This window comes from Mustela nivalis, assembly GCF_964662115.1.
Source record: "Mustela nivalis genome assembly, chromosome: 19".
Classification (NCBI taxonomy): Eukaryota; Metazoa; Chordata; class Mammalia; order Carnivora; family Mustelidae; genus Mustela; species Mustela nivalis.
The window spans coordinates 6,383,328-6,406,984 of NC_139038.1; the positions used below are offsets into that span (position 1 = coordinate 6,383,328).

Genomic DNA, 23,657 nt, shown 5'->3' on the forward strand with positions numbered 1-23,657 from the left:
GCCCCAGGCCAACAGCCATTAAGATGCTTTCAGGCAGGACACATGTTCCCAAATGAGGAGGTGAAGCCTGAAAACCTCCCATTCTTTATTAGAAAGTAAAACCGCTAATTAAACGCAGCAGAGCAAGATCCTATTCCAATGAGTTAAAAAAATGAAAATAAAATAAAAATCCTTTTCTCTTAGTTTTTAATTAAGCTCTAATCTTATTTATGCCAGATAGGATGAGTTGATGGGGAAAAAATAAACAACATGTTGTGGGAGGTTTTCATTGAATAAAAAGAGTTACATAGTTGTGGGTTCACGTGGACCCACCACTGTGGCATCCCAGGTCCCCACAGCCCAGGCTGGCAAGGTGGCTTCCCCGTCATCTTCCAAGAGAGGTGATGCCTTCTCCCAAATCCATCTCCATGGGGCGTTTGCCCTCCAGAGAAACACACCCATTGGTCAGGACATACCCTGAGGGCCTGTCCTGCCAGCTCTGCTCAGAGCTGTAGGGACACGGAGGGCATGGGGGAGATTTTCGAGGCACTCAAGGTCTAGCAGGGCGAGGAGTACAGGTGAAGGGAGCTGAGGGACCCAGGCCCTCTTGCAGGGTAAGAAGGGCAAAATGCGTAGAGAGGTCTGGTTGGGGGCGACGGGTGCAGAAGAGGAGCAGGGGCTCCCGGCCAAGGGACAAGGCAGGCGCAGCCCTACAGAGCGGGGAGCAAGAGGGCAGAGGCAGGATGTACCAGCTGAGCTGGAGCAGGGTGAATGAGGCTGGGTAGTGCAAGGCCTGGAAGACCACGGCAGGGAGCAGATAAAAGAAAAGTAAGTGAGAAATACAGAGAGACACTGAGAATATACTTGTGACAGGGAGAGAGACCGAGGGAGGAATCAGTGAGGGAGAAAGTTGGGTGAAACCAGAGCTTGAATTCAGCCAGGGTTCCTGAGCACACAATTTACAGAAACACTGGGCGTGGCTAGATGCCAAAGAATGTCTAACTCAGTGTCCCTTAGGATCAAAGAGCACCCTGAGGATTGGTCCCCAGCCAGGATGGGCCCTCTCTGGAGAGGCTAGGGATGTTTTAAGGCATCTATGGAGAGGTTCCTCCTCATGACTGCCAAGAGCTGTTTTCCACCCCCGTGGAGGTGTGACGTCCTGTCTGAAGCAGAGCCCACAGCCCACCAGCGAGCCCCCGCCAAGCCCATCCCCGTGACACGGTATGGTGTTGCCCTCTACCCAGGTCAAGCCACTCCTGAATGTGGCTCGGCAAGAGGAGGAGATGAAGGCCAAGGAGGAGGAGCTGAGGAACGCCATGTCCAAGACCCAGGACCTAATAAACAGGGTAAAGGAGCTGGAGGAGAAGATGGCCACACTCAGCCAGGAAAAGAACGACCTCACCATCCAGCTACAGGCCGTACGTGGGGCCCTGGAGGGGAGGGGAGGTGTAGGGGGGGTGAGAGGGGTAGCTGGGAGTCCTGGCAACTACTAGGATCACCAGGGCCGCTGAGAGTCAGACCCAGAGAGGGAGAGCCTTCTGAGAAGCCATGTACAAGTGAGGTCCTGGCAATAAAAGAACCACCAGGGGCACCTGGGTGGCTCAGTGGGTTAAGCCTCTGCCTGGGATTGAGCTCCGCATCGGGCTGTCTCCTCAGCAGGGAGCCTGCTTCCCTCCCCAACACCCCCGCCCGCCTCTCTATCTTCTTGTGATCTCTGTCAAATAAATAAATAAATTCTTTAAAAAAAAAAAAAGAACCACCAATTCCTAGAAGCACCTTCATGGGCTCCACCCCTTCATGCCTCACAATGATCTCCCTTATCGTACAGACAAAAACTGAATTTCAGTAATGTTATGCCATGAATCGTAAGTCACACAGCTGGTTTGGTTCGACTCTGTGGCCAGTTATCATCCTACACCACCAACCCCATCTTGGGGAAACGCCGGTGAACACCCAGGTGGTTCCCCTTCTGCCCCTTCCTGTCCGCTTGACCTTTGACGACCCCATCCTTCTCTGATATCAGTTCCCTCATCCCCAAACTGTAGCTTATGGTAACATCTGCCTGGCTCACCCCTCGGGGTTGTTAGGAAGAGGAACTGTGGATGGGAAATGGCTTGTTAACGCAGAAGTGCTGACTCCGCGCTGGGAGCTAGTTGGGCGTATAGCCCAGGCCTCACTGACAGATGGAGCCACGGGCACACCCGGGTTCAGCAGTGGGACAGCAGAGCCTACACTACCAGTGTGGTGCAACCCGAGGGTCCTCCCCTTCTCCTGGACCACCTCTGCTGTCACCTTACCAAGAATCGTGTGAAAATGCAGATTTGAAGCCAGCAGGTCTCGGGGGAAACCTGAGACTTGGCGTCCTACTCAACTGATCCGTGATGCCACTGGTGGTCTGGGGACAGCACCGCTACTGTTTGGGACCCCTTTGACGCATGCTCTTTCTTCCACCAGGAGCAAGAGAACCTGATGGATGCCGAGGAGCGCCTGACCCAGATGATGAAGACCAAAATGGAGCTGGAGAGCCAGATCTCGGACATGCGGGAGCGGCTGGAGGAGGAGGAAGGCACGGCGGCCTCCCTGAGCGCCACCAAGCGCAAGCTGGAGGGGGAGATGAGCGACCTCAAGCGGGACCTGGAGGGCCTTGAGACCACGCTGGCCAAGACGGAGAAGGAGAAGCAGGTGAGGAGGCCCTGGGGCCTGACCACACTCCTCGCCAGAACCAGGAATCCTGCGGGGCTCACACCTGGAGTCCCCACTGTAGCACGGCCCAGCACCCTCGCCACCAGCCACAGCAGGCTAGTAACTTAGCTCGATGTAATTTAAAATGTGGCTCCGCTGTTGAGCGAGCCGCATTCTGCTGGCTTGGCAGCCACACGTGGCTAGTGCTACCACATCGGATCTGCAAGTCTGGTGGGGCCCGAGGGTCTACTCTCAAAGACACTGCTGACATCTGAGGACTGGGCTGGGATAGCAAAGGCCTGAACTGGTAGCTCTCACTGCCCCCGTCACCCTAAGATTCTGATGCAGTCGGTTAGAGTGTGCCCTGGGCGTCAGCATCTCTCAGGCTCCCAAGTGACTCCGGACTGTAGCCAAGCTGTAGAGTCCCCTCTCTCAGAGCAAGTGCCTCCCCCAAGGGTGTTCCCAGCCTTAATGGCCTGTCTCTCTCTCCTGCCCCCACTTCTAGGCCCTGGATCACAAGGTCCGCACCCTGACCGGGGACCTCTCGCTCCGGGAAGACTCCATCGCCAAGCTCCAGAAGGAGAAGAGGGCCCTGGAGGAGCTGCACCAGGTGGGCACCGCAGACTTGCCCTTGGCAGAGCAGGTGGAGCTTGGAGCCTGGAGATCCAGATTCAAATCCCAACTTTGCTGCTCCTCAGCTGGGGCCCAAAGGGAAGGCACAGAGTCTCCCAAAGTCTCAGTTTCCTCATCCCTGAGGTGGGCGTTGTCATATCTTATTGCTGTTCTCCCAGGTTTGTTGTAAGTAGGGTGACCATATAATTTCATCACCCAAACTAAGACAGGTCAAGAGTCCCAGGTGCGCTGGACGATATGGTCCCCAGACTCATCAGGACGAAGGGGGTGGTCCATAGAAGTGCCCTGGGAGCAACGCCCCAGTGAATCCTGATACATCTCGGTGACAAAGGGCATAAGCTCTTGTCATGGGGAGACCTTCTCGAGGGTTATGAGCTCAGGCTCCCGAACGCAGAGTCCGCTCAGACCAGCCGCCAGTGCTGACTGTGGCACAGACTGCTTCCTAGCTCTGGAGACAGAGGTACAAAGAGCAAGTCGAGGCCCAGAGCCAGCCAGTGGACCCCCACTGCCATGTTTGCAGACACGATGAACACACAACACGTCTCCCGAGTGCCTCTCCCCGCTGCCTCCAGAAACACCACCCCTGAGACTGTGACTCTCAACTATTTCAAACTCAGAGTCCCCTTCCATAACAAATACGGTCAATTCTCATTATTCGAGAGAGTCATGTGCTATAAAGTCACCATAAACACTGAATTAGCAAACACTGAACCTCAGTTTTAAGGGGAACTATAGGGTTTGGTTCCCGCAAGCCTCTGCTCATTCAGTACACGATACATATTGACTATAATCAATACATTGCTTTGTTTTACATACGTTTCTATATCTCATGCCTGAACAGAACTTACCTGACATAGAGATTTCCTCTGTGGGGCACATCACAGCCTTCTTGTGCTGGGGAACACTAACTAGACAGCATGGCAAACTGTGCATGGGGCCCATTTGAGAAAGCAAAATCACCAAGACAAAACCACCAAACTATAAAACCATGGCACTGCATAGACTCTGAAAAAGACCCCTGTTTGCAGTAGGAGTGGGAACAAGAAGGCAGGGCCCCATCTCCTCTGACTGCGGCTGGGAGTGTGCGCCCCGGGAGACTCAAATTTTTCGCTGCTCTGCGCATGCCTGCAAAGGACCTTGAAAGCACCACGAGTATTGATTTGGGATTACAAATAAATTTGAGCTAGTAGGTAAACTGGCAAGTAGATAATCCGCAAATAATGAGCACAGGCTGTATTTTGGAAGCCTCTCTTACCACCCCTAAAATAAAAACTATTGTACGCCATACATAACTTCAAAAAAAATCAGTAGTGTGCTCCTTCTTTTTTAAAAGGGGAAATGAAAGGAGTGTAATTTGTAATAAATGATGGGGTTGTCAGCATGTCAGAGCTTGGGCAGGTCTCCGAGAAGGTGTCGGGAGCAGGCGGGCGTCCCCCTGAGCCTGCCTAGGTGGCTGCAGGTGGGCACTGAGGGCGTGTGGGGGACACCGATAGTGCAGTGTGGATGCTGTCTGTGATGAGAGTTTACATAATGGTGAAGAATTCTCAGGGAGATTTTGACAATAACAAATCTTCTGTCTGTTTTCACGGTGGATCATTCTTCAAAAATGTAGTCTATACTAAATGAAAAAAAAAAAAAATAGCTGAGTTCTATGGAAAGTGGTGCTGGGTGCTAGGTCCCAGAAGAACTAATTGTTGTTTCACTTATGTGAATGCCTGGATGGGGCATCAAGGGTTCTTCATGGCACTGGATTGTTTCCACTAGAAACACCCACTAAGTGCCCGTGGGGTCCCCAGTTGCGGTGACAACAAAAAACACCCCACAGATTTCTGACCTACTCCATGGAGCCCCACTGACCGGTGAGGGTCCCCCTGCAGCTGACAGGTACTGGGGTCTGCTCCCCACCTGGTGCCAAGGGCAGGTGCTCAGTAGCTGTCCACTGAGCTCAGAAGTGATGGCAGAGAACCGGGTCTGTTCAGCTGCTCCCGCCTGGCTATTGGGACACGCGTGTGTATCTTTCCCTTCAGAAAACCCTGGACGACCTGCAAGCCGAGGAGGACAAGGTGAACCACCTGAACAAGACCAACAGCAAGCTGAGCACCCAGATCCATGAGGTAATGCCCTGTTGCTGGGGCCAATGCTGTAGCTCAAGGGCCGGGTCCATGCTGGGGCACAAGGTCCTCAGATGCATTTGGGGAACTGGACTGACCCAGGCCTCGGGGAAATGAGGGCCTCTCTGAGGCTACAGCGAAGGAACCAGGTCCAGTCTGGTTCCTCATCGCATTCCAGTCTCAGACTCACCTCCCCACCCCTACTCTCTCTTCCTTTTCTTGTTTCTGCAGCTGGAGGACAACTGGGAGCAAGAAAAGAAAATCCGAGCGGAGGTGGAAAAGGCTCGTCGCAAAGCTGAGAGTGACCTGAAGATGACCATTGACAATCTCAATGAGATGGAACGGTCCAAACTAGACCTCGAGGAGGTGGTGAAAAAGTACGCCCATGAAGGCGTTCATTGGCCCATAACAACAGCAGCAGTATCTAGCACTTCCTGGGTAGGGTCAGGAGCCAGGCACTGTGCTGAGGGCTGCTCGTACTTTAATGTATGAGCCCAGCACCCGCTGTGCCCAGGCACTGTGCCCAGGACAGAGGATATAGGGAGGGATATAGGGAGAGGGGAGTAGGTGCTGCCCACTCACAGGGAGCTCCAGGCCTCACGCAGGGCTTGTTGGGCACTGGAAAGGAGACTAGTACTAAGCAAGGCGTCTATCCCAAAAGGTAGGGGGTCTTCGTAGAAATCCATCAAGCTGAGCTTTCAAAGATCACAAGAGTTGAGGGGGTATTTTCTCAGTATCACTGCCAATAACATGGGAGAGCCGGATGGAGTAGAGAAACACTGGAACCAGGAACGCAATGGCAAGGCTACTGCAACAGTCCAGGTGTAAACCTGAACTTAGTAAGAGGCTGAGGGATGGAGACGAGGGGATGGACTAGGAGAGCTCTCAGGGAGTGGAATTTGGACAACGCATCTCTGAGGTGCATTTGGCTAAGACAGGTTCAAAGCACCACGGACTGCTAGGAGGGTGGGCAGCGAGCTCTGCCTCTCGGCATTTCCTCTGTGGCACATCAGGAGGTGTACGTGACCCTGACCATCCTGCTCATCCACTTGGCCTCTGGCGTCTTAGTTCTCACATGTGGCTCCTTGGCACACGGAACCCACATGTCAGAAGGAGACATCCTTTGGTGGAAAGTTTTTAGAGGAAAATTTTCCTTAAAAAGGCAAAGCCAGAGTCCCTAGCATGTAAGCTGTGCCAGAACAGTGATTTCTGTCTGGTTTGCTCACTGATGTGTCCCCGGAAGCTCAAACAACGTCTGGCACACAGTAGATACTCGATAAACTTGTACCAAATTAAGCAGCACATGAGTGAATGAATAAGCGGGTGGAAAGCGTGTGCAGCAGATTCTGGGGGCTCTGCAGGGTGAGACCTCCTGGGCAGTCACCCAAGAAGGCCAGGCGCTGGGGCATGAGTGGGTCTCAGTAGGTTCAAGGCCTCCTCCGGCAGCCCAGGTTCTGTTCGCTCACCAGCCAGCCGATCTCCCCTCAGAGCTCTTCACTCAGGAAATCAAACCTTCTCTTGCAGGAGGGATATGGAAATCAATTCTGTCAACTCCAAATATGAGGACGAGCAGTCCCTGAATTCCACCCTCCAGCGGAAACTGAAGGAACACCAGGTGTGTCTGGTGTCTGGGACCGGGACCAACGGAGCTCTCCCTCCCAAATGCACTTCCAGACAGCTTAGCTCCCCCCAGCTGCTTGGCGGCCTGGGTCTCCTGAGGAGCGAGACTGGCCCAGAGTCCTTGAGACTGATCCTTGTTCGCTTCACTCAGACTTGGAGTCAAAGGCCCTCCACAACCCGCCCCATTCCCTCCCTGACCTGGTCACCCAACCTTCCCCCGCCACTCCCCAGCGTCCCTCCTGCCTCAAGGCCATTGCACGTACTCTCTGGGCCCTATTCCCCCTCTGCTTTTGACTGTGTCCCCCTGGGCAACTTGCCATCATTTCCATATTAAAAGGCCAAGTGGGCAAGTTTGTAACTTCACCCAGAAGAGATAACCCGCCTTGGCTTATTTGTGTGCTAGGCCCGAATTGAGGAGCTGGAGGAGGAACTGGAAGCTGAGCGGGCAATGAGAGCCAAGGTAAATAAAATACTTCTGCACTTTTTTGAGTCTAAGGACCCAGTGCCAGCCACAATCCAACCATAAGCAGACACTCCACTCAGGAAAGCAAGAGGACAGGTTTCCAATTGAAAAGGCCTTACTGATTCTCGAGCTGTGCACCAGGCCCGGTGCTGCACGTGCAATATTAATTATGACGTAAGATGCACAGATACTATTTCTGGTGTGAGTCCAAGGAGAGGAGGCTCGTTCTGCCCGGGGCAGGTAGGGAGGCAACATTAGCCTGGCGACTTGGAGACTGAATCCAACAGGCTGACACCGGGAAGAATTTCCAAGCAGAGAGAAGAAATAGCACCTCTCTGCATAGTGACAAAGATGTAAAAAGAAAAGCAAAGGATGGAAGGAGGCTTTCTGGTGGGAATCTGAGGCCAGGAAGCGGGGGAGGAGATGAATCCGCACACACCTAATCTCCAGATTCAGCCAAACCAGGCCGAGGGTAGGGTGGGCGCGAAGACCCCCCCACCCAGTGCAGGGGAAGGACACAGGCATCCTTCACTGGCTGTGCGGGGTGGCAGGCAGAGGGCAGAACTCCCCAAGTGCAGGTGCCCAGCCTCACAAGATACCATGTGGTCACTGTAGTCTTTGCCAGAGAAGGGGGGGCTCCTGCACCAGGCTCCTGTCATGGTCATTTGATCCTCCCCAGGTGGAGAAACAACGCAGCGACCTGGCCCGGGACCTTGAAGACCTCAGTGACAGATTGGAAGAGGCTGGGGGAGCCACGTCTGCTCAGGTACCATCCGACCCAGGAACCCCAATTCCTGTTCGCCTGCAGGGAGAAAAAAAATTGCTGGATGATGAGCAGTGGGGAAAAAAATACAGAATTTTGGGGGCTAACTTGAGGAGAAAACAATAATAAAGAGGCAAGAGAGGGGCTGGTTTGGTCCCCTTTATCTTGGGGCTCCTTAGCCCAGTGGTGTTGACAGAAGCAGCCCCGGACTGAAGGCAGAGGGCGGGCACTATGCAATTCGTGTTTATAGAAAATGTGAGCTGCAGTGAGGCCAGCAGATCAGGGGAGGACTGCCACTAAAGAGGGTCTGTGACAGTTCCCAAGAAGGGGGGGGCATGCCATGCAGGACCACACAGGGGAGCATGAAGGTCATCAGGAGGCAAGGGCAGAGGGAAATTGTACCCGAGAGCTTCTACTATCATTTCTCAGGGAAGAACTGGGGAGGCAGAGTAAGCAGGCTTAGGATGGGCTAGTTTGGATAATTCCAACAGGCTCTAGGGCACAGGGGCTGTCCCCAGTAGTCTGGTACCTGGCCATGGGGGTATTGAGGGCAGGCAGACAATGGCTGAGAGGGTGAGAACCCCATAGAGGAGGGATTGGAGAAGAGAGTGGGCTCTAGATCGGTTGCTTTGCTTTGGAAATTTGGTTGTTTGCCATCTCTAGAAATTACCTAACCCTGGGGGAGGGGGGCTGTCCTTCCAGATTCAGCGAAGTCCCAGATCTCAAAGCATCACAATATAGAACATGAGGACCTGGTTAATACAGGGGGTGACCCCACACTCCCAGGGCTGGAATCCAACCTGAGCCTCTGGTCTGGGATGCATCTTCTTCCAATTCACATAAAGGCAGAAGAGACTGGCAGAAGACACTTGAAACTCTCCTTCTAATTCCGTGTTGTTAGGTCTCTTACAAATGTGGACCCTAGGTCAGAGCTGAGAGCAGGAATGTGGATGGTGTCCCTTAGCACTAGAAGGCTCCCTGGACTCCACGTCCTATCCCCTCACCATCTGGCCACAGTCTGCTTGCTGTGGAAGGACCTGCTGAGCTGGTGCCCTGCTGCGGTCAGGGTCCCAGGAGGAAAGGCATTAAGAAGGGATGATGTCTAGCGATGCAGGCAAAGTTAAGGGAACAACAGGATTCTGAGCACCAGGGGGATGGGAGGAAGTGGGGTCATGGGGCTGTGTGACATGGGGAGCCATGCAGAAAGGGCTGCTTGGTGGGCTCCTTCTGGAGGCTCCGGGGGAGTGTGTCCAAGGCCTCCTTTGTGGCGGCTGGTGGGTTGCTGGCAGACTCTGGTGTTCCTTGCTTGTAGCTGCATCAGTCCATCCCTGCCTCCATGGTCCTGTGGCCTTCTTCTCGTGTGTCTCCCTGGATCCAAATACCTCTCCTCTTAGAAGGACTTAGGGCGCCCTCCTTAATCCAGTTATGGTATTTTAACTTGTTTATATCTGCAAAGACCCTGTTTCCAAATAAGGTCACCGTCACATGTATTTGGGGTTAAGAATTGAGCGTATCTTTTTAGGAGGCACAACTCAAGGCACAATGCTATCTAAATGAATGTGGTGGGCAACCCACCCAAAGGCTCAGGATGGATATTTCCATAAAGACCTCCTATCAGTGGGGTGCAGAAATAGCAGGGGGCCACTGGGCAGGTGGTCCACGTCCAGCCTCAGGAGGCCAGTGCTGATCAGTTCTGCTAAATTCTGCTTCTCCTCTCCCAGATTGAGCAGAACCGCAAGCGGGAGGCAGAGCTGCTAAAGCTGAGGCGGGAGCTGGAGGAGACGGCCCTGCAGAGTGAGGCAGCGGCGTCCACGCTGCGCAAAAAGCACACAGACTCGATGGCCGAGCTGACCGAGCACGTGGAGAACCTGCAGAGGGTCAAGTCCAAACTGGAGAAGGACAAGCAGGTCATGAAGGCTGAGATCGATGACCTCAATGCCAGCATGGAGACTGTGCAGAAGTCCAAGGTGAGGGTGGACCCCCACAGAGCCACAGGGGAGTGCCCCAGTGCCCAGCCACTTTGTAGATATTTCGCCAGGTTCATAACCTAACTGTGCCTCGGTTTCCTCATGATTAAAATGGAGACATTAAGAATCTGTACTCCATAGTGCTGTTGGGGGGGCTACAATTGTCCCTGGCATATAAGAAAAGCTCAATAAATATGAGCTATTAAGATGACCATTACATTAAGACGACTGCATCCTGAAGGAGCTGGGAGACTAGTAGGATAAATGCATACATCCCTGCAATGAAAAAGGGATAAGTAGCAAGAGGGAAGAGCAAGTAAGCCATTCAACATGCATTTACCAAGCATCGGCCATGTGAGAAGCATTCTTGTGACATGAGGGAAAGGGGGGCTCCAAAGGTGAGCAGGGAGGATGCCTTGGGGTCCCCAGTTGCAGCCAAGTACTACTCCACACTTCAGGCACTCATGAGGTATCATCACAGATCCTACTTTATCTGCAGATCCCTGCACTATGCTAGTATTTTTTTCTTACACTGACCCATTGCATTTTCTTATTGGGTGAGGTCTGCAGGGGTCTGGAATAACCATAAAATGGAGATGAGCCAGAGAGTGAGGGTCTGTGTGCCAACCCAAAGATCAAGGCTTATGTTGGTAGACATGGTGAGCTGGGGCGGGGTGGCAGGGAGATCATTCTGAGACAGGGACATTCTAGAAGGACCAGCAGGCTATATGGGAGGCTGCACTAGGGGAACCCAGGTGGGAAGCAGGGAGGGCCTGTTCCCCGTTTCCCCACTGGGCTCATTCCTCCCGGGCAGATGAATGCCGAGGCCCACATCCGAAAGCTGGAAGACAGCTTAGCTGAAGCCAATGCCAAGGTGGCTGAGCTGGAGCGAAACCAAGCAGAAATCAACGCCATCAGGACCCGCCTGCAAGGTGAGCTGGCCACAGCCTACAGCTTCCTGAGGCCCCGCGCATGGAACAGAACGAGGATCCTCAAGGAAACTGAAGGAGTGGCTGGGTCCTCTTCCCAGGGCTTTCTCCGCCTTGGAAAATTCGCATCCCCTGTGATGTGACAGGAGATTGGATTATACCCGCTGAGTGTTTCAAGTATCATCTTTACAGCGGCAAACGGCAAACGGGGAACACTATTCAAAGCATTTCCCTCCCAGTTCTGTCAACCACCCTGGGAGATCAGCAGGAGGGGCAGCAGACACAACTCAATTTTTAAACATTTTAAAACATGACCTGCATATTAACAGACAGTGAGCATGTGTCACTAATGAAGGAGCCGCGAAATGGCAAGCCTGCCTTCAAAGGGCATTTGAGGGGCAGAGATTTACACAGTTGGTTGGGGAAGGGATGCCTGTAGATAACTTTGCTAAGGTGGACCCAAAGCCTGTTAACGTCTTACAACACAACAATCCCGCAACCTCTGGGTTTAGTTGGTTTTTTTTTTTTTGTTTTTTGTTTTTTGTTTTCTTTTTTCTTTCTTTTTCTTTTTTCTTTTTCTTTTTTTTCTTAAACCAGAAGAGCTCCTTTGCATCCCTAGGGCAAAAATGATTTGCCACTTATCACAATTCACTTAGCATCTAACTTTGCAGAGGCCAGACTCTGATCTGCGGTAACAGCAAGACAAACAACCACGCTATCCCCTGAGAGAAGGAAACTCCCCCTAGACAGGCCAGTCAGACAATGTTGCAGGACGACACCAGGGAACCGGCTGGCCTCCTGTGGCCTTATTTCCCACATTCTGAATACTTCCGAAAATCAATATCCCCATTTGACAGATAAGAAAAGGGAAGCTCAGTGAGATGAGGTAACTTGCCACAAATCTCCAGAAACCCTTGCTCGTCCTCTCTGGCTCATGCACACCTTCCTGGCCTCCGGCCCCAACAATCAGTTCACAGACGACAAAAGTGTAGGTTTGGAGACCGTGACAATTAATTTTTCAAAGTAAACACTCTCTGCCCCACTGTTTCCTTCGAACCGCTTTGCTGTATCTCATGCCAGGGGCTGGGACTTCGTGATCAGAAGCCCCGTACCCCATGCAGGACGCCGGAAGTTGGCGGTGCTTGGACAATTTCACCCAATATTTCTCCCATCCCCTTCTCACCCAGCTGAAAATGGGGAGCTGAGCCGGGAGTATGAGGAATCCCAGAGCCGGCTCAACCAGATTCTGCGGATAAAGACATCCCTGACGTCGCAGGTGGACGATTACAAGAGGCAACTGGATGAAGAATCCAAGGTTGGTTTGGGGATGGGGTTGGGGTGACGGAGCTGTCCCTCTGAAGAGAGTTACAAGTTATAAAGTTGTAGAAGGAACATGAAAAATATGATTCAACAACGTGTTAAAAAGTTAACTACAAGACTGTGGTGTGCCTCTTACTGCAATGTTGGTCCAACATGGTATGTGTCTGAGGGATGGCCCTGGCGGCCATAGGGACCATCAGGGCCTCTGATGGTCTCGGCTGGTCCCCACAGTCTCGAAGCGCGGCCGTGGTGAGTCTCGCCAACACCAAGCATGACCTAGACCTGGTGAAAGAGCAGCTGGAGGAGGAGCAGGGAGGCAAGTCGGAGTTGCAGCGCCTCGTGTCCAAGCTCAACACTGAGGTGACCACCTGGAGGACCAAGTATGAGACCGATGCCATCCAAAGGACCGAGGAGCTGGAGGAGACCAAGTGAGGGTCACCCTGTACTGCAGAGCACGGGAGGCTGGGGTGGGGGCGGTGCTGGGGGTCTGACCACATCAGCCACTGTGGAGGCCAGGACCACAGCCAGGAGAAGGCAGTTCTCAGGCTCCTCTTAAAAAGGGGTATGCGTGTCTGGACAGCAAAGGCCACTCTGTGCCCTCAGCAGAATACCCAGCCTTTGGGTTTCCTCTTCAAGGCTCTCTACGGCCTCTGCCCTAAAATGCTCAGGCTCCCTGCAGGGAGGTCAGGAGGAGGGTCTCCACCTCCAGGCAGGGCTTCTCTGCCCCTAAGTGCTTGGGAAGCTTCCACAGGTCTGGTGGGTCTGGGGCAGGGCCTCTGGGTGATGCTGGGAGGACACGAACCACACTCAGCGGAAAGGGCCCTCACTCTGCCAGTTCTCCCACTCTGTGTGAAATGCCCTCAAATCTTGTGACCTTTCTTCCTCGTTTGCAAACTAGGGAAGTGGACACTCCGCTTGATAGGCCTGAGGAAGTAAGAGTGGACACATGAATGTGGATCTGAGCCACCTTCTTGTATAGGAACAGGCTGACTTGGTTGCCCATGGGCGTGTGTGCTCTGAATACTTCCATATACTTCCTCCAGGGAGGGACGCCGGCCTGCTTGCTGGTGCCTCCTGCCCACTGGGATTTGTGGCGAATAGACAGCAATAAGCACAGTGGGCTCCAGCTGACATCAATCTCTTATCAAAAGCTCTTTATACATTGATCCTAAATCTACATCCTACAGCTCCCCACTTCCTGCCCTCTAGCTCTTTCCTATTTTCTGTTGAGAGCATCTAGGAGCCGCCTGGTCCCACTCCAAAGCTCAGGAGACCCCCAGACTCCCCAGACCCCTGCAAGGTCCTTGTCCTCTTCCTTGCTCGTGTGTCCCCTTCCCCACCTTACTTTCTCCACGGTGCTTACGTCTCTGTGTCTATCCCCCTTCTAGAGCAGAAGTTCCATGAGGGCAGAGGTCTTGGTCTATTTCTCTAATGCCTAGAATGATACCTGACCCAGAGCAGAAAAATGAATGGACGGACGGATGGACGGATAGACGGACAGTGACTGCTTTCCTCTAAACACTCTCCATTTCATTCGCATCTTCTCTGCTGTGGCGCCAGAGCTCAGCGCTACAAACCTAGCCCCCAGCCCAAGGGCTCCTGTGTGTTTCCCTGATGGCCTCTCTTGCCCTCGCCCACAGGAGGAAACTTGCCGCCAGGCTCCAGGAAGCAGAAGAGGCAGCCGAAGCTGCCCAGGCCCGGGCTGCCTCCCTCGAGAAAAATAAACAGCGACTCCAGGCAGAAGTCGAGGACCTCACCATCGACTTGGAGAAGGTCAGGGAGTCAAATAATCACTGGATCCAAGGGACCCAACGGAGTTGGATAAAACGATCACATGCCTGGGCTTAGCAAGAAGAAATGGGGGTCCAACAGGAGGGAGCACAGGGTCTGGATTCGGGCCCCCTGGACACAGGCCCCCATCCGATCTTAACACTCAACGGGCCACTATTCTATTTAGGTCTGTGATGAGGACAAAACTTAGTCCCAGGAAGTCAGGCAGCCAGTCATGTCTCTGTTCCCCTTTTCCTCATGCAAACCACATCCCACACACTTTGTGTGGCTAAGTGTTCTTGTTTGCATCCCAGGTTCAGACAGATATGCAAGTCTCTGGGCCAGATTAAATACGATTTCCACTGGCACACAGCAGCCTGGTTCTGGTCTCGATAGGGCATATAGGCAGAGGATCATATCCACGTGAGAATAGTCCCAAAACCTGATAACCTTTTGCTCCCTCACCCCCTGCAATTAAGAAATTAAGCAGAAATTTACAAATTCCAATGTTGCAACACAGCAAATACATAGTTGCCAGACAGTTATGAAAAAAGGTGAAAGGCCTATGAAAAGTAAGATCTGAAAAATATCAGCTTTGGTTCACAAGAAAAAGAACCACCAAACCCATGTCTGAGTTGAACAGTGACACATAACACATATTAGTAAATTACAGAGAAATAAGCTATGGAGAGTTGGGTGAATGTTTTATTTATTTAAAAGGATTTTACTTATTTAAAAATATTTTATTTATTTATTTATTTATTTGTGAGAGAGAGAGAACACACACAATCAGGCAGAGCAGCAGGCAGAGGCAGAGAGAGAAGCAGGCTCCCCACTGAGCAAGGAGCCCGATGGGGGACTTGATCCCAGGATCCTGGGATCATGACCTGAGCCGAAGGCAGCGGCTTAACCAACTGAGCCACCCAGGCATCCGTGGGTGAATGTTTTAAATCTGGGAAGGCCGCTGTGGCCCAGATCCCTCATTTTATACCTAAGAAAACCCGAGCCCAGGACGGTAAGATGGACTGCCAAAGGTCACACATCTTATAGCAGATGTGAGGGGTGTGGCTCCTTCCAGATTCCCTGCCCCGTGCTGGTGCCGTACATGTGGAATTATCTCCCAGACCTCAAGAAGTCTGTGGTCACCACAGTTAACTGGGGACGGGCAGCTGGGGAGGAGCACCGAGGAGGGGAAGGGGCTGGAAAGACAGACCCGCGGAGACCAGCCCCACCTCTCCCTAGGCCAACGCTGCAGCCGCTGCCTTGGACAAGAAGCAACGGGTCTTCGACAAGATGCTGGCCGAGTGGCAGCAGAAGTGTGAGGAGCTGCAGGTGGAAGTGGACAGTTCGCAGAAGGAGTGCCGCATGTACATGACAGAGAGCTTCAAGATCAAGACTGCCTATGAGGAGTCCCTGGAGCACCTGGAGTCCGTGAAGAAGGAGAACAAGACTCTGCAGGGTGAGTCTGCGGACAGGGACAGACTCAGGCGGGGCCTCCTTCCTCCTGAGCGTGTCATGGCTTTGAGCACCCGGCACTTGGTAGGCACCCGATAAATACATTCTACCAACACCGTGTAGAAGCACTCGGGCACTCAGCAGCAGCATTTCAAGCAGGCGAGGCAATTAACCTTTCCGTGCCTCAGTTTCCTCACCTGTAAGTTGGGGAGATGATGTCTTCCTTGTAAGATGGGTGTGAAGATGTGTGAAATCTTCACTCAAGAGAGTGGCTGGAACAAATAGGGGCTCCGCAGAGCCCTTTGTGTACGGAGCCCTTACATCTGTCATACGTACATAATGTACATACACATGTAAGAATATTTTTTAGGATTTTTATTTATTTATTTTTAAGAGAGAGGAGGGAGAGAGGGGGAGTGTGCCCAAGTAGGGGTGGGGGCAAGAGGGAGAAGCAGACTCCCTGCTAAGCAGGGTACCCAATGCGGGCCTCGATCCCAGAACCCCGGAACCAAGACCTGAGCCGAAGGCAGACACTTAACCGACTGAGCCACCCAGGTGCCCTACGTGTATGATTTCTTACGTATCGGAGGCTTCAGGCTGGAACTTCATTCTGTTAGATACTCTTGGAAGAATGCTATCTGTTGAGGGTCATTTCGCCATTCAGAGGTCTGACTGCTTTATTTGCTTTTATGACAGGTGCACGTTTCTAATCCCCAAATCAGCTGCGTGAGAGATGTCTGTATTTTTATTTTCAAGAGCTGTTTTGGGATCCCTGTTCTGCTGAGCAGCAAATGAAATCAGTCAATACAGGGTTTCCTCCATTCAGGTTAGGTCCCTGATTGTCCCCCAAATCTGCCCAAGATCCTAGAAGTCCCTCCCTGGGGAGCTGTCAGCTTACAGGGGAGAATCGTGAGAGCCCAGCATTTGAGATAGGAAGGATCTGCATTTGTAACCTCAAAAGTTTAAGTACTAGAGGACTTGAATGTAAATACATGAGTTAAGACAGGGGAAGAACAACCAGAACACCCAGACCAAGACTGCCGGGACCAGGAGATGGCAGAAAATAGGGAGGTGATGATGAGGCACTGCTGAGGGGCACTGCTGAGGGGCCCTGCCGATGGCCCAGGGCCCTGCCTCCACTTCTACTCCATTCCCCACCCACACCCTCGTACCAGCTCCTGGTGCAGATGATAAAACTCCCTGGTAACCTAGGGGTTAAGAGGGATATGCACCTCACCTGGCAGATGAAGCACAGGTGAGAACAAAAACTTGTAACGTAGCCTCAGCCTGGTGGAAGCCACAGAGGAGAGTGGCCAAGCAGCCTGCCTGGGCTGAGAGGGGGTGAAGCAGCATCACAGCGCTGCTGGTTGTCCCAGAGCAGTCCAGTGGGGAATGTTCTGGAAACCGCCACTATGTTCAGGTGACAGGTGATGGGAAGCCATGTGGGCTACAGGGTGTCTATGAGGGACACCAACAGCTGAGACTTGGATGATGCCCTGAACGTGCTCTCTAAACCCCACCTGGAACTTAGAAACCCAGGTGGGGAGACCTTGGATTAAATGAGATTTCTCTGAACTCAGAGGGGCTTGATGTAGAAATGGAGCTTGGTCACAGGTTAATCAGGACACTTGCATTTTTCTGGACACCTCTGGCTGTGGGCTGAGATTTGTGACCGCTCCAAGCAACTAGGTCCCTATGGGTTCCTCTGGGTGGGCGAGAGAGGTCTCCCAAATGAGGAAGGAGATCTGAAAGGCTCTAATCATCCTGCCTTTTCTTTTGAGGTTGGTTTTCAAACCTGGTGGTGGGGAAGCAGAGGGGAGAAGGGGCTCTCTGAGAAAAGAAGGCTTCACAGTCCCGGGGAGTCCTGGCCACTGGCCCCAAAGCTGCTCTGTGTTTGTTCACTCTTCTCTGGGCTTCAGTCTCTCAACTATAAAATGAGGAGCTTGAACCCACTGTTGTCCAATGTCCAGGCTCTGATACTCCATGAGTCTATGACTTGGGAGTATGTTGTTTCTCTTTAGATACAGTGAGGCTAGGAGTGCCGGCTTCTGCCCTGACGTTGCATTGTCCATGCCACATGCGATGACCCTGGGAAGCTGGTGGTCCTCATGTGTCTTATTAATGAGAATATTCCTTCCTCAGAGGAGATAAAGGAACTGATTGATCAGCTGGGTGAGGGAGGACGGAGTGTGCACGAGCTGCAGAAGTTGAAGAAAAAATTGGAGATTGAGAAGGAAGAACTCCAGGTGGCCTTGGAGGAAGCTGAGTCTTCCCTGGAGGTAACCACATGGTCGTCACCTGGGAGGCTGGACCCCTGGCCAGGGACCACGCACCTACTTGGCCAGAAAGTCTGATGTTTATATTCCCGGCAGGTTGAAGAGAGCAAGGTGATTCGAATTCAGCTGGAACTGGCTCAGGTGAAAGCTGACATCGACCGGAGAATCCATGAGAAAGAAGAGGAATTTGAAGCTACGAGGTATGGGGCTAAGGCAATGGGAGGCTGACTTGAAGTAGCATGATGGAGTAGAGTCCAGAAACCTAGGCCTCTGCCGCCCACTAGTCACGTGACCTTGGGCAACTTAGGTGAATACTTTGAAATATGGTACTTAAGTGATCACAAAACCCCATGAGATAATAACCCATAACAACTCAAAAATGGACAAAGGACTTGACTAGACATTCCTCCAAAGAGATATACAAATGGCCAATAAGCACATGGAAAGATGCTCACTATTACTCATCCTTACGGAAACGCAAATCAAAATTACAATGGCATACAACCTCATACACATTAGGAAGGCTACAATCCAAAACACAGAAGATGACAAGTGCTGGCAAGGATGTGGAGAAACTGGAACTCTTGTGCACCTCTGGTGGGAATGTAAAATGGTACAGCTGCTGTGAAAAACAGTATAGAGGCGCCTCATGAAATTTAAAGTAAGATTAACATATGATCCAGCAATTCTACTTCTGGGTATCTATCCAAAAGAATTGAAAGCAGGGTCTTGGAAAGAGATTTCTACACCTGTGTTCATAGCATTATTCAGAAGGGCTATAGCATGAAAGCAACCCAAATGTCCACTGACAAATGAATGGATTAAAAAGATGAGTTATGTGCATACAATTTAATTTTTTAAAGATTTATTTGAGAGAGAGAGCACATGCACATGCATGAGTTGAGGGGAGGGGCAGCAGAGGGAGAGAAACAAGACTCTTTGCTGAACACGGAGCCCAGTGCAGGGCTCAACGCAGCTCTCCATCTCCAAACCCCGAGATCATGACCTGACCCTGAATCAAGAGTTGGAAGCCCAACTGACTGAGCCACCCAGGTGCCCCCATACAATGGAATTTTATTCAGCCTTAAAAAGGGAGGAAATTCTGACACCTGCTATAATATAGATGAACCATGAGGACATTATACTAAGTGAAAAAAACCAGTCAGGAAAGACAGATACTGTATGATTCCACTTACAGGAAGTACTTAGAGCAGTCATGGTCATAGAAACAGAAAGCGAGGGGCACCTGGGTGGCTCAGTGGGTTTAGCCTCTGCCTTCGGCTCAGGTCATGATCTCAGGATCCTGGGATCAAGCCCCGCATCAGGGTCTCTGCTCAGCAGGGCTCCTGCTTCCCCCGCCCCACGCTCTCTCTCTCTCTGCCTACTTGTGTTCTCTGTCAAATAAATAAATAAAATCTTTTAATTAAAAAAAAAGAGAAAGTGGAACAGTAGTTTCTGGGGGAAAGAAGAATGGGGAGTTAGTGTTTAACGGGGACATGATTTGAGGTTTATAAGATGGAACGAGTTCTGGAGATGGATGTTGGCAATGGTGGCATAGCATTATATATTTAATACCACTGGACAGTGCACCTAAAAATGGTTAACATAGGAAATTTCATGAAATAAGCATTTTCCAACAATAAAAAAATTAGGAAAAACCCCCTGTGAGATAAGTGCAACTGTCCCATCTAACAGATGTGAATGATGATGGCTTCCTCATCCCAGCTCTGGGTGTGGGGAAGATTAAATGAGAAGGTAGATATGAAATACATTGTAACCTGTGAAGCCACACAGCTATGTTACTGTTAACATTCATGAACCTTCAGAGAACATCCACCACATCATGGAAAAAAACTGATCTCTTGGGGTGCCAAGGAGTGCTGGATTTGGAAATTCCTTTTCAATCCAGTGTCCTCTGGTGCTGCTTGAGGTTCTAAGAAATTTTTAGACTCAGCACTAGGTTCTGGTTTACAGAAATATGATTTGTTGTGATTCTGAAAAGATCAACACACTTGCAACTGTCCACATTGGCACCCTTCCTGAACTGCCTGTCTGAAATCTCTCCGCACTGTGGCTTCCTGAGTTTACAACATCCCCCACAATCACTCCTGCAGGACGTAGGGAGCCACCGGGGAGAGAGGCCTCGTGATTCTGCAGCCATCAGGCTAAATGAGACCCCCACCCTAAATACCTAGCTATGCCACTATGTGGTGTGTGCATGTGTGCATGCACATGCGTGTGTAAGAGAGAGTTTACAACACATTTGAGATATAATTTACATACAGTGTGCCCATGGCAAGGAAAAAATTGAATGGAGTTTTTTAAAAAAAGATTTTATTTATTTATCTGACAGAGAGAGAGAGATCACAAGTAGGCAGAGAGGCAGTCAAGGGGAGGGGGGGAGCATGCTCCCTGCTGAGCAGAGAGCTCAATGTGGGGCTTGATCCCAGGACCCCGAAATCATGATCTGAGCCAAAGGCAGAGGCTTAACCCACTGGGCCACCCAGGGGCCCCAAACTGAATGGTTTTAAGTTGTGCAATCATCACTACAAGTTTAGATAGACCCAAGATAAACCCATATCCCTTCACAGTCATGCCCCCATAACTCCCTACCACCCCCACTTCCAGCCTGAAGCAACAACTAATCTAGCCAACGACTTTCTTTGGACTTGCCTATTCTGGACATTCCATGTAAGTGGAATCATACAGTATGTGATTCTTTTTGACTGGCTTTTTTCAACAGAATGTTTTCAACTTCATCCATGTTGGGGCATGTGTCAGGAAGTATTTCATTCCTTTTTATTTTTTTTATTAAAAAATTTTTTTATTTGACAGACAGAGATCACAAGTAGGCAGAGAGGCAGGCAGAGAGGGAGGAGGAAGCAGGCTCCCTGCTGAGCAGAGAGCCTGATGCAGGGCTCAATCCCAGGACCCCGGGATCATAGACCTGAGCTGAAGGCAGAGGCTTTAACCCACTGAGCCACCCAGGCGCCCCTATATTTAACTTTTTGCAGAACTGTCAGGTTATTTTCCAAAGCAGGTGCATCATTTTACATTCCCAGTGTTAAGGACCTCAGTTTCTCTAGATCTTCTTCAACATTTATCATTATCTTCTTTATCACCGTCATCCCAGTGGATGTGAGGTAGTATCTCACCATGGTTTGGAATTGTGTTTCCATTATAGCTAACGATGCTGAGCATCTTTCATGTGCTTATCTGTCGCTTCTATATCTTGTTTGGAGAAATATCTATTCTAGTCCTTGGCCCATTTTAAAAACCAGATTGTCTTTTTATTGTTGAGTTATAAGTGTTCTCTATATATTCTGAATACTAGACCCTTCCTTTATCAGATATATAATTTGTAACTATTCTCTCCCATTCCGTGGGTTGCCTTTTAACTTTCTTAATTTTATTTAAAGATTTATTTTTTCCAGAGAGAGAGAGAGAGAGAGAGAGAGAGAATGTGTCTGTGCATGAGCTGGGGGAGAGGGAGAAGGAGAGAATCTCAAGCAGACTCCCTGCTGAACAGGGAGCCTAGCGCAGGACTCTATCCCAGGACCCTGAGATCATGACCTGACCCAAAATCAAGACTTGGACATTTAACTGACTGAGCCGTCCAGGCACCCCTCCTTGTCACTTTTTTAATGATACCCTCTGAAGCCCAAATGTTTATAATTTTGATGAAGTTTAATGTATCTGTTTTTCTTTTCTTTGGTAGCTTTGTATTTTAGGTATCATATCTAAAAACCCATTGCCTAATCTAGTCACAAAAATTTCTGTCTATGTTTCCCAGATTAGCTAAGAGTTTTATAGCTTCAGCTCTTACATTTAGGTCTTTGATCCATTTTGAGTTAAGTTTCATAGAAGGTGTGAAGTACGGGGTCCAACTTCATTCTTTTGCATGTGGATATCCAGTCGTCCCAGAATCACTTTCTGAAAAGACTTTTCTCTCCCTACTGAATGGTCTTAGCAACCTTGTTCAAAATGAATTGACTAGGATTTATTTCTGGATTCCCAATTCTACTCCATTGATCTATAGGTCCGCCCTTATGCCAGGACCACAAAGTCGTCTTTTTTTTTTTTTTTTTTAAGATTTATTTAAGAGAGAGAGGGAGAGGGAATCTCAAGCAGATTCCACACCAAGCACAGAGGCCAACAAAGTGCTCAATCTCACAGCCCTGAGACCATGACCTAAGATGAAACCGAGAGTACAATGCCCAACATTGCTACCCAGGCACCCCCACAATGTTGTGATTACTGCAGCCTGGTAGTAAGCTTTGAAATTGGGAAGAGTGAGTCCTCTAATTTGTTCTTTTCCAAGATTGTTTGGTTATTCTGTGTCCCTTACATTTCTATATAAATTTTAGGATCAGCCTGGCAACTTCTGCAAAGAAGTTAGCTGGGATTCTGGTAGGGATTGCAGTGAATCCCACCTAGACAACATGAAGTCTTCTGATCCATGAACATGAATGTCCTTCCATTTATTTAGATCTTCTTTAATTTTTTTTTCAACCTGTCTTATATAGTTTTTCTTGAATTTACTTTTTAAGTCAAAGTGAATCAAAATTTTATTCCCTTCTGAGAATGTTATACCTCCTCCCATGTTTAGAAATTGAATACATCTCAAAGTGCTGCAAATCCAGTAATGTGCAAGCACGTGGAAGGTGTTCCCGGTGGAGCAGAGGTGAACACAATGTGGGGCAGGACACAGGATCTTTACATGCTACCCATTTGTTTCCCTCAATGAAACAACTGTTTTTTGGACATCTGAATTACCTCCTCTGGTCCCCTTCTGTGGAAGGAGATTAGTACAGGTTATATGAGGGCTTTGTGAAAATGTTCATTACATTGATTACAGTAAATTAAATATAGTAAACACAATCAAGCGATGACTGCTGTTTTAAAGAGAGACCTAAAACTGACTCGTATGGCCAAGGCTCACATTTTGTCATTTAAAAAACAGGCTAGCATTTGGGTTTCAATCCTGACTCCATGACGTGCTAAATCTCTCACATGTTTTTTGTCATCGTGGAGCCTCAGTTTCCTTGCAAGGCTGTTTCTCATGTTAAATGATTTGAGATCCCAAAAGATAGGTGGTAAACACTAACCTTTGTTTCCCAAACCACAATGCTCCCCCACTTACATGTTTAAGGGGAGATACAGTCTAATTTCAAATATGGTGGCCATATCCATGTTGAAGCTCTCAGACCTCTTTAGCAAGGGTTAGCACACCCTGACCAGTGGGCCCAGCATGCCAAAGCCTTCTCTGTTTGGACTTGCAGGAAGAACCACCAGCGCGCAATTGAGTCATTGCAGGCCAGCCTGGAGGCAGAGGCCAAGGGCCGGGCAGAGGCGCTTCGGCTTAAGAAGAAGATGGAGACGGACCTGAATGAGATGGAAATCCAGCTAGACCACGCCAACAAGAACAACAGCGAACTTGTAAAGACACTGAAGAGGCTGCAACAGCAAATCAAGGTAGCAATCTGGGAGGAGGAAGAACTAATCACAAAGTTAGCCATTCCCAAGTCTACAGGCTTCCAGGAAGCTGACTGTGCATGTCTGTAGCTGGGACAGAGGCACGGAAGTGACAACGGGGGGAGGCTGACAGTCCAGGGAACAGGAGACCTGGGGACTGCATACGTGAGAGGCCCCAGCCACAAAAGTCCATATCCTGGACCACTGCAAAGAG

General features: G+C 50.3%; 2 protein-coding genes across 2 annotated transcripts in view; one reads left to right on the forward strand and one right to left on the reverse strand.

The window, feature by feature from the left end:
• The window catches only part of KPNA7 (karyopherin subunit alpha 7), a gene marked incomplete at its 3' end in the record, with an annotated part of 118,825 nt that overhangs the window by 72,823 nt on the left and 22,345 nt on the right, over positions 1-23,657 (reverse strand). The gene's annotated exons all lie outside the window — the stretch shown is intronic.
• The window catches only part of MYH16 (myosin heavy chain 16), a gene marked incomplete at its 5' end in the record, with an annotated part of 60,658 nt that overhangs the window by 28,248 nt on the left and 8,753 nt on the right, over positions 1-23,657 (forward strand). The window contains 17 exons of the mRNA XM_082712701.1: positions 1,224-1,397; positions 2,434-2,661; positions 3,167-3,271; positions 5,322-5,408; positions 5,637-5,782; positions 6,930-7,020; positions 7,429-7,485; positions 8,168-8,254; positions 9,973-10,218; positions 11,033-11,150; positions 12,335-12,462; positions 12,699-12,895; positions 14,108-14,240; positions 15,480-15,696; positions 17,835-17,971; positions 18,065-18,168; positions 23,251-23,443. Coding sequence (XP_082568827.1) covers positions 1,224-1,397; positions 2,434-2,661; positions 3,167-3,271; positions 5,322-5,408; positions 5,637-5,782; positions 6,930-7,020; positions 7,429-7,485; positions 8,168-8,254; positions 9,973-10,218; positions 11,033-11,150; positions 12,335-12,462; positions 12,699-12,895; positions 14,108-14,240; positions 15,480-15,696; positions 17,835-17,971; positions 18,065-18,168; positions 23,251-23,443 — 2,448 coding nt within the window. The remainder of the gene's footprint in view (positions 1-1,223; positions 1,398-2,433; positions 2,662-3,166; positions 3,272-5,321; positions 5,409-5,636; positions 5,783-6,929; positions 7,021-7,428; positions 7,486-8,167; positions 8,255-9,972; positions 10,219-11,032; positions 11,151-12,334; positions 12,463-12,698; positions 12,896-14,107; positions 14,241-15,479; positions 15,697-17,834; positions 17,972-18,064; positions 18,169-23,250; positions 23,444-23,657) is intronic.